The sequence below is a fragment of the Eretmochelys imbricata genome, chromosome 2 (assembly GCF_965152235.1).
Source record: "Eretmochelys imbricata isolate rEreImb1 chromosome 2, rEreImb1.hap1, whole genome shotgun sequence".
In the NCBI taxonomy this organism is placed as follows: domain Eukaryota; kingdom Metazoa; phylum Chordata; order Testudines; family Cheloniidae; genus Eretmochelys; species Eretmochelys imbricata.
This window is the reverse complement of record NC_135573.1, coordinates 178,250,719-178,261,361: the sequence shown is the minus strand read 5'-3', so window position 1 is coordinate 178,261,361 and position 10,643 is coordinate 178,250,719. Positions and strand designations below refer to the sequence as shown.

General features: G+C 35.4%; 1 protein-coding gene across 1 annotated transcript in view; it reads left to right on the top strand.

The window, feature by feature from the left end:
* Window positions 1-958: 958 nt before the first annotated feature.
* Window positions 959-10,643, top strand: part of POU6F2 (POU class 6 homeobox 2) — a 369,219-nt gene continuing 359,534 nt past the window's right edge. Inside the window, exon 1 of the mRNA XM_077809224.1 lies at window positions 959-1,063. Coding sequence (XP_077665350.1) covers window positions 959-1,063 — 105 coding nt within the window. The remainder of the gene's footprint in view (window positions 1,064-10,643) is intronic.

The following is a 10,643-nucleotide window of genomic DNA, read 5'->3' as shown; positions in this document are numbered from 1 at the left end:
GTTGTTCATAACACTCAGCTTTTGGAGACAAGTGCATGATATATTTTGACAAGAAAGAAAAAAAATAGTCCTGGAAATTCTTGCAAATCTTAACTCAGAAGGGAAGATATATGAAACAAACTGTTTCCATTCGAAAAAAATGGTAATGTTTGCCATCATAAGTAACAACATTTTATGTCAGTTCAGCGGAGCAGTGAATGAACCAAAACTCTGCTAACCTTCAAAATGGAAAGGGTTCTGTGAGTAGGATTTACATAGTTTGAATATTTTATATTTTTAGTGCTCATCACAGTTCACACAAACTCATACTTAAATATGTATTTCCAATCAGCAAATGTTCAATGGGTGATGGTGGGTTACAATGAGGACTATTTTAAGCTTTTAGTTAAGGGCACCAGTTTCACAGCCCCCCCCCCCCCCCCCCGTTTTTTCCCCCTTCTTCTAGTTTTTACTGATTTCATACTACTTGTATATGGACATAAGAGGCACAGCAAGACTGTTCACTTTGACAAAAAAGAAACTTAAAGAAATCAGGAAATCAGTCAGCCCATAGAAGAATAACAAGGGAGAAATAAATAAATAAAAAGAGAGAACACAAAGGGTTAAAGTTCTGACCACTGTATCCATACATAAAATGATATCACATTATCTGGAAAGTTTAGGCTTAAAGAGAAAGCATCAGATCAAAATACCTCTTGGGTTTGTTAAATCTTTAGGCTGAAGATTACAGCAAGTGTTTTGTCTTTGGTGAGTAGCTGTTTGTCTCACTTTATTTACTTGGTATTGGGTATTTGTCAATGTCATTTCATATCTGCAGAAAATTCATACGTTATATGGAAGTATGTATGTGTGTGAGTGTGCTGAAGGTCACATGACTATTTCATCCTATTTGGTGGAGCAGCTTGACTTTTTTCCCTTGCTTTTGGTGATGGTTGTGAGTGCAGAAGTTGATTGACAGATGCATGCCAGAAACCCCCATTCTCCTTTTCAAAGACTACATATGATGGATTGCGATCTTTCAGCTCAGCAGGACACAGGGACCATGCAAGCTGTAATTGGTCAGGTATGGAGTCAGCCATTTCTCAACTCCCCTTTTATTTTTTTCACAAGGGTCTAACCATATGATTCATGTAATTCATATTTACAGTACCATCTTTCTATCTGTATCTTCAGCTACCAGCAAGTGTAGTGCTGAAAGTGAGAAAGGCAAAAGACCATATTAATCTGGCCAGGGACTCACTAGTTAAACCTAAAAATGTCATGCTTTGCTTTAATAATCCCAGTTTATAATTTAGTCTGAGCTTTGTCAATATTTATTTTTTAATTTATCTTTGTATTTTGTCTAAATATACTGAAGTAGAAGAAGTGAAGAGCAAAAGTATTATGTTTACTAAGGAGTTGCTTCATATTCCTAATGCTGTTCATTATTTGTATATTGGCTGTATTTTTATACTAGAGGCTGTGGATTTCTTTGCTTTTTACTCCTAACCCAGATAATGTGTGATTGAGCTTGGTAAATGTAGTAGTCTTTGCTGCTGCAGAGGGGCAGCCTGCAAATTAAACACTGCCACAATCTGAAAGGTCCAGGTGGTCTGCTCGTGCTTCCTAATGCAATCCAGCACAACAGCTTTAATAAACAGCTCTATTTAGTTCTCCCTCCCTGTATCCAGGGAAGTGAACTGGTCTGGGGCTGCTGGGATGAAATGCCAGAAGAATATCTCTCTGAGGCCTCACAAGCTGATTTTTAGAGCTTTTCCGTTTTGTCGTCTTTTGTCTTCCAAATGGGTCAGTGAGTCCTTCTCTTTCTGTTTTGTGATTTCTGATAAGTCTGTAGTTCTATGTGTGTGTGTTTTAAATGATCTGTTTTGAGCTTAACCAGAAGAGAGAAGAATCATTGTCTTTTCATTTGCCTTCAAATAATAACCTGGACTGGTGGTGAAAGAAATTATAGTGTCCTGCTGCATAGGAAGGGCTGTTTCCCTATGAGTGCAATAGGAGTGGGAAGAGGGTGTCTGATTTTTTGCTAACAAAATTTTAAGTACTCAACACTTTCTCATTAACCATTGACTCATAAATCAGTCTCTGGTAAAGGATATTTATGAACTCTCAAAAGTTTGTTATTTTTTTGCATATGTTTCCAGCATAGTGAACACATGCTGCTAAAGTGATGACACAGTATTTGTATTCCCTGTATGTTAATACAGTGGTGGAAAAACACACATTTTACTATTTTCAACTAAATTACAGCAAAGCACTGAAGTCTCTCAAAGCATATGGTTTATTAATATCATCATATGCAGTAATGCACTTTTAGATGGAAAATGTCAGATACGTAATACCATGTTTACCACAGACTAGTATTGCTTTAAATATTTTAAAAAGAGAGAATACATTTTTTATTAAAAATCCCCCAAACATTAAATAGCTTTCTGTTAGCACTTAAAAAGTGGCACTTTTTTGGCAGTATAAAATTGCCTGAAAAAATATGTTTTGGAGAGTGCTAATTACCTTTTTGTGCCAACTTGTTCAGTGTTAAATAAATATATTTTATGGTATTAAAGCAAATGTAACAATAAGGATTTACATATATACTGTTGACAGGAAATGTAACTTGAAGGCTTGAAGAATCACAAACCTTGTGATAGCTGCAGTATCCTCATTAATGTAACTTTTCCCATGTATAAGTTACCTATATTTTATTTAATGCTTGTTATATTTTTGAAAATGATTTTTGACAGTGGAATGAGTATGAGCATGTTTCTTTTGTGTATAATGTTTAGTATTCCTCAATTAAAAACAAAGTTAGATGAATGTCTGAAAAAATATTTATAGTGTGGTGTTGTATGTCATTTTCCAAAAATCAATAATGAAAGCATGCACTTAAAAGAAAAATACATTTCACAATTTTAGGAACTAACTTTCTTTTTTTGTGTTAATTCAAGAGTATTGTTAATTAAGTCACTTATACAGCTTATGTGTGAGTTATAAATGTGTTCCAAGCATTTCTGCATATGTATGTGTGGACGTATGTGCATATAGGATGTGTACATGTATACCTATATATGTCTGTGTACATACATACAGTATTTTCAAGTCAATTTATTTTAGTTTTCATAAATTCTTCTCTTCAGTTTTTTATGAATAGCTACATAAATAGCTAATGCAGAATAAATAGCTAAAAATTTTAAAAAGATTTACCCTTTGATTAGAACTGCTGATATATGTTTTCGGTTTGTTAAATAAAATGCATTTTAAAATTAGGATGCATAAAATAATCATTGTAATTAGCTCGTATTAATGAAAATAGAAATATTGATTTTCCTGTGGGTCTAAAACATTCAGCTGATAAAAAGAGAAAATAACTATCAAATGACATGCCCTAGGTTCCATAAAATCTCTCCAAAATTACATGTACTATATATTCTTTATTACTGATAAATCATAAAGCTATGGATATTCTATACATACCGGTATTTTTAAAAATGACCATTTCATTTGCTCCCATAATAGTGCTGAAAAAAGTTGTTCTTATGAGTTCTTGTTAACTTTCAAGGACCAAAAATTAAAACTTTAAAGAAATTTTTACCATTAATTTTTTTCATTTTGTAACAATATTTCTCTCTGGCTTTAAGAACCAAATTCTGTTGGTGATGGCAATGGTAGGCATATTATTGCAGTCCTAATCATTATCTAGTAGCTGGTGTACTGGCTCCCAGAATTGCTTATATACCATCCCTCTGGATTTTTCCTCCCCCAAGCAAGCAATTAAGCAGCCAAGTACTCTGAAGAACAACCTCCTTGCCTAGTGTGTCAAGATCTAGAAGCTCATTGCTCATTGTGATTTTGATTCATAACTGGTGTGTTTGGAATCAAACCCTGATCTTTGACAGCTACCTTCCTTACATGCTGAACCATAATAGCTGTTTAAAATTATTTTCTTTTTATCCTTTTACATGAACATTTAAGTAGATTCCAAACCAGTTTTCCCCCTTTACCCTGAGACCGCCGAAACTGGTTACTAACTGTATCATCATCTAATTAATTAAGCTGTATCTTTCTACCTTGTCTGTTCACTAAATCTTTACTGCACCTTCTTTTATTTTTTATTTTTTGTTGCAGACCTGAGCTTGTGAGTGACAGGTTAGTTCATCAGCATTACAGCCCTCTTGTTTTTGTCTCATCTCATGCAGACAGGTCACTGTGTCCAATCACCCTTCTGGCTTTGCTGTCCCCAGGGGAACCAAGGCCAGCCTGCCATCTTGATCCAGAGGCCCGAGGGCCCATGCTGGCTGCACATTTGTGTTCACTGGTTTTTGGAAATATAGTAGAACAGAGGGATACGAAATTAGATGGTAATAAAAACAAATGAAGTAAATTAGCAAAAAGTAAAAATCTTCTTCAAAAAGGCAAGAACTTGTCAATATTAGTATGTTTGGGTTGCCTTTCTTAACATCAGCCATGTTTATATATTTCAGTTATATCCTCCCATATGGTCTCATAATCTAACAAATGCTGTATATGCAAGAGTAAACACATGCTCTTTTTCCATAGAGAGTTTGGCTCCAAAGACCAATTTATGAGATTGATATCTCATACATTGTACAGCATAGCTGGGTCCTCTTCAGTTTTTACTTTGTTGTTTGTTTGTTATAATTATTTTAAGCAGTGGGATACCTTGGAAAAGAAGTCACTCATTTCAGTGACTTACTGGTCACTTTTCACAAGATTGATCTAAATGTCCAAATTAGTGGGTTTTTTAAACTGATTAATGCATTTGCAGCTGGCTAATTTTTAACCAGTGAAGAGAATATCTATATTTTAGTTTGGCTTGAACATTCATTAAACAATTCCTTGAGTACTCCTACCGAGAATCTTTTGCTGTTCAAATGCACATTCCTATTTCTAATCTGAAGGACACATAAAACTTTATTCTTTTAACTAAAAGAATCTTATACATTTAAGCATTCTAAACTTTATATTAAATACATTTTAGGAATAAACCCTTTTTCTACATTTTGGGCCATTCTTGTTCTCTCTGGCAAAATTAGTCTCATTGCGGTGAGTAGGACTACTTGCATGAATAAGGTATTTGACCCACTGTCTACTTACAGAACTACTGTGGAGAGAGACATCATTGTCCTATATGGCTACCAACAATTGAATTCTATCATTGGAGAGAGCAAGTGAGATGCTTATGGACAGGTAGACATTAAATCTTGTTTTCAGTAGTGCTGAAAACAATGTAAACAGAAAGAATCATGTCTAAAAACATATTTTTAATATTTATGTACACCCTGGTACTCTGATAATGAAACATTCCATCTCCACAGAAACACACTCTTTTATATGCTCTCCAGTACAGAGTTTCCATAAGAATTATTATTGTAAGGAGATGGAGGAATGTGGCTGTAATATTTTACAATATAAATATTTGTTGTAGAGGAGTTTGGATCTAGTTAATTTAATATATGTAAATTCTTTGGTCCTAGTCCTGGATTCCAGCAAAAGAATGCATTTCACTGTTGACTTTTCCTTTTACAGTGCAAAAGATGGATTTTTATCATTTTCTTTCATGTTTAAAATTATTTTCCTGCTTTCACACCAAAATCAGCTTTTAATTGATATCAGCCCTCTAAAAACGTTCTTATCAGTATTATTTGTTTTCATAGTGCACTTCTTTTTCATCTTGTGTTGTGTAGTCTAGCCTATTACTTGGTGATTGAACCCATTTATGAAGTCAAATGTTTAAAGAGCAGTGATTTAAAGTGCACACATATTCACCATTATTTTAACCATAAAGAAAAACAATGCACAGGATATGACCCTTAAATTGCTGGGCATGCTACAATCTTTCAGTTGTGTAGATGTTCATCTTCTGGCAACGCATTTACATTCAAGTACCTTTGCTGTGGTTCCTTGATTCTAGCCTGATAAACTGAATACCAGTCTGGGCCACTTTTCCTATGTATAGTACATGGAAGTGACTGCATTGAGCCTCTTATCTTATACTGACATGTAGCTGTAACAAGGCTTTTATTTTTTGCCTCTGATCTGGACTGAAACTCAAATGGAAGAAATAAAAGACAGCTGAAGACAAATGTATATACCTTTTTCTCGTGCTGGTGAAGTACTTCTCTTAGTGGTGCCTGTTTGTGATACCTCTTATTACGCTATAATTACAACAACAGCTGTTTTGCTGTGTCAGTTCTGGGGGGTCTCACTCCGAGCGGCCTTGATTTGGCTTAAGCATGTGCATAAGTCTCATTGAAGTCAATGGGAATTCAGCACATGCTTTAAGTTTAAAATGTGCTTAAGTGCGCTGCCGAGTTGGGACCCAAATCCTTACTCATGTGAGTATCCATTAGTTGTTCAAGTAGTTCTATACAACACTGAACTCAGTGGGACTACTCACAAGAATAAAAGTATGCAGGATCAGGTCCTGGCTGCCTATTTACAAACTGTCGTTGCTCATAAATTCAGGGAAGTCTGATTTAAATGCCGGCTAAATAATTACAATACACACTGTTGTATAATTAGAGGTGACTATTAGGATAAAAGAGAGTAATTTAAGGCTCTTGAACATTTTCATTTTTCATGAATGTCAGGACTACAGGTAAATGGACTATAGCTTCAGGCTTTTTGTTTTATCGCTGGCTTTGAAACCTTTCTGATATGTAGGACTATGTCTTCAAAAGAGAGAGATTAGCTGTTGATATTTACTGCTGATTCTCTGTTGACTGGTAGTGCTGTTGCATAGGAGAGTTTTATCTAACTGTGAGATCAAAAGAAAATTTTGAAGATCAAGAGACTGTTCTAAATTCCTAGCTATTTTGAAAGTGACAGTGGGGCGGGGGGGAGAAGCTTTATACCAAAGCACTCTCTTCTGTCCAATGGTATAAATGAATTTTCTTAAGCAATGTAAAATAAAGATCTTAGTTATTGCAAATGGATATTTCCACTATTAAAGATATATGTACTGTTCATGTCTTTTATACTATTTCTTGGCAAAATTAAGTCCTGAACCTGCAAGCCCTTAGGCACAGTCTTAATTTTACTCTCATGAATAAACCCATTGACTCCATCGGGACTACTCATGGGCTTGGACTCACACATGCTTAACATGGAGTTAAGCATGTGCGTGTTTGGAAGGTTGGGGCCTTACAGCCACATATTGTAAACCCTTACTGACAGTAGTCCATAGTCACAGTAATAGTACCATTGCTGCGCTGCAATCTGTTGCTCATGTGAGAAAGGATTTACTCTGAAGTCTTGCTCCTGTTAATATCAATGATAGTTTTTCTTTCACTTCACTAAAGCGATCTACAGCCAGTTGGGAAGTAAAAATTCTTGATCCTGCAAATTTGTATCGCTTGAGTCGTGTGAGATTAGTTCTGTTGACCGCAGTTGGACTACTTGCCTGATATTGTCTACTTGTAACTGCGGTACTGGGCCCTAGGTTAGGCATAGCTCACAGACAGCAAGGGGTATTCCAAAGAAAAACAGGTCTTTAAGCAAAAGGAAAAAAAAATTAAAAACAAACCACATAATATTTCACTCACTGCTTCCATCAAGTAAATTTTGTTTTACAAATTTCAGACATTTTCAGGTATCTCATGCTCGTGTGTTTAGGAGACACAGTCAAGCTCTGTAATGGCACTTCCAAAACGGAAGTATAATAACGGCACAAATAATAGGACAAAAATGCTTTTTAGTAACCCCGTGCTATGGAAACAAGAGTTTCATTCAAGAGACAATAACAGAGCATGAGCCTTTTACAAGCAGATTAAGTAAACTGGTGATTAATATGATGCAAAACAGCTGCGGTTAAACATATTACAGTAGATAATTATTGACATATCGGAATATTGTCCATTTTACTGAATTGTTTACTTCTCCAACTGCATTTCTGTTTATTGGGCCAGCTTTTGAGTTAAAAGCTAAGTCAGCTTTAGTTAGGCTTTAGTCATGCCATACTCACACTGAAGTAAATAGGAGTTTTGCTGGAACTAAAATCTAAATATGAACTCGAGGATTTAGCCCATGTTTGGAAGATATAGTATTAAAGAAATACCAGATGGGCTAAGACTACAATATTTATGATTCATTCTTTGTTTCAGAGTGTGGTCTCAGTCTTGTTCTCATTGTCCAAAAATCCCATGGTCCTCATTTGGAGCCAAATCAAGCCTATTATTGTTTACCCACAATATGATGCAGATGCTATCGGGCCCAGTTTTCTTATACAGCTCACAGTAGAGAATTTTGCCTGAGGCATACCAAACCGTAACTGTAAAAGGTGGGTAAAGATGTAAACAACATTGATATTTGTTTAAAAGAAATGTTTCCTTTAAACAAGTAAGTAGTAAATAAAATAACAGTAATGAGTCTTATGTAGTTCTTGGTATTGGACCAAACCTTGAGAAGTGCCGAATACTTGCATAACACCTGCAGTTCCCATTCATTTCAGTAGGAGTTGCTGTTGTTCAGCAGAGACCAAGTACTGAAAGTTCCTTAGTCCCTTTCTCAGCATGATGAGGCCTTAAAATCTCAGTAGGGGAAGCTTTCATTTATTTTTTTTATTTTGATACTAAGTGATAAAGAGGAGTGGCTAGTACTGGTATATTAAGCTAGTCTAGGGAAACACAACCACTGTAGGATTCCTTGCTAAATGTTTTACCTTCTCCACACCATGTCCATCCCACTCTGTGTAGAAAACGTGCTTCACGTTCATCAGATGGATTATACAAAGCAGAAATAATATCTGCAAACAAGATTCCTTCAGTCCTTTGGAGTAAAGGTTAAAAGTTGTGGCAAATGTAAAAATGGCTTCTAACATGGATGAATAAAGCAGAGAACATCAAACTCATTTCACTTAGTGTCGTTCATGATGATTTATCATTATAGTCAGGGCAAACTGTGGTCTCAGAGCTGAAACAATTTTATCCATTTTTAAAAAAAAATAAAAACAGAATGTTCCAGCTTGGTTCTTATATCCTTAGGGTTGCAATATTGAATTCAGAATCAGGAAACTTAATCTTGCAGCCAGATTTGACAAGATGCTGGTTGAATGGTAGGCAGAAATGATGGTTTGTGGGGTGTAATGCCCAAGGTCAGACATGAAAAAAGGTAACAGGGTTTTTCCACCAGGTTTGAATGCTGTATTTACCTACCCTTTACCCCCATCGAAAAAAGCAAGAATTTCTTTGTGCACAAAACAATGAGCAATGTTCAAAGGTTTCAGATCCAAGCTGAAGATATAAAGTGAGCACTCTTTAAAACAAGTATATGAGGAGAACATTAAGTTGGCTATTTCTTTGTGATGTTATTTATTTAGATGCTGATCCTGCATACACTTAAGCATGTATATAATTCACACAAATAGTCCCAATTGACATCAGGAGGCTGCTCGCATGAGTAAAGCTACACATGTGCTTAAGTGTAGGCAGGATTGAGGCCTTGGAGCCAAATTGGCTTCAATAGAATTTGAACACAAACTGGGGGCACAAATTGGCACACAAACACAATGTAATTCAGCATTTTAGGGTTTGGGGTAGTTTGTGAAAATGGATATATTATATCTGAAATCTAAGAGAAGTAATTTATTTTTTGGTGTTCCAAAAAATATAATATCTAGATTTTGAGTGGCCAAATTAAAAAAAAATTACAAGATTCGAATTTCTTCCCTGCAAACATTGTTTTCAATTTACTATTAAACTCATAGTGGATTCTGAGAAAAGGGGAAATTGAAGGTAGTTCCAGAATTAGGGAATTAGTGTTGCTTTATAAGACACTTCAACTAACAGCTAGTACAAACACGATGTTCTCTTCTGTTCAGGTTCTGATACTGTGTGCATCACCGTGGTTATTAGATCTCAGCGTTTACATTCTGTAATCTAGTGTTTTCTAAACCCTTAAATCATCATTTATTTATTTAAAAGGTTATATCCAGCAATGGATTGTCTTGTAAAGCACACTTTGTCTCTTTTGTGAAGGACACCGTAGAAATGCATGCTGTTGTTGTAGTATTTCTTTCTTTCTTTCTTTTTACAAAGCCACACAATATTTTATTAAATTAAAAAGTGCATAGATTGTGTTGAGAAGAGAATTTGTAGACTTACTATGCATCATGATGTCTTTCACTACAGAAATTATTGTAAGTTTATTAGGCTATGTACATAGATTTCTACTCTGGCATTTAATAATCACCGAAAGACATCTGCAAGGGTATTTTTTTCCTTTCCCAAGAGAAAATAAAAAATAAATAAAAAAAGACAATTTTCTTTAAAAAGTGTATGATGGAAGTATATTCTAAGGGTCTGTCTCTGATCTCAATTTTGCTGATATAAATAAGGAGTAACTCCACTGAAGTCAATTGAGTTACACTGGTGCAAACATGACCAGCATCAGTCTCTAAACTAATAGGGTAAAATTCTGGAGTCCTTACTCATGACTTGTCTGCAGCGTTCATCAGTGCTCAGTTCAGGGGTGTGTCTTCCCAAGTTCATTTTAACATTAGAGGGTACTTTTAGTGAGCACCAGCTCAGTACATGGACCAGTTAATGCACTTCCAAAATCACACCCCTGTCATGTGCATTGCCCCTCTGCGTAGACAAACCCTCAGGCAAATCTCCCACTGACGCCACTGA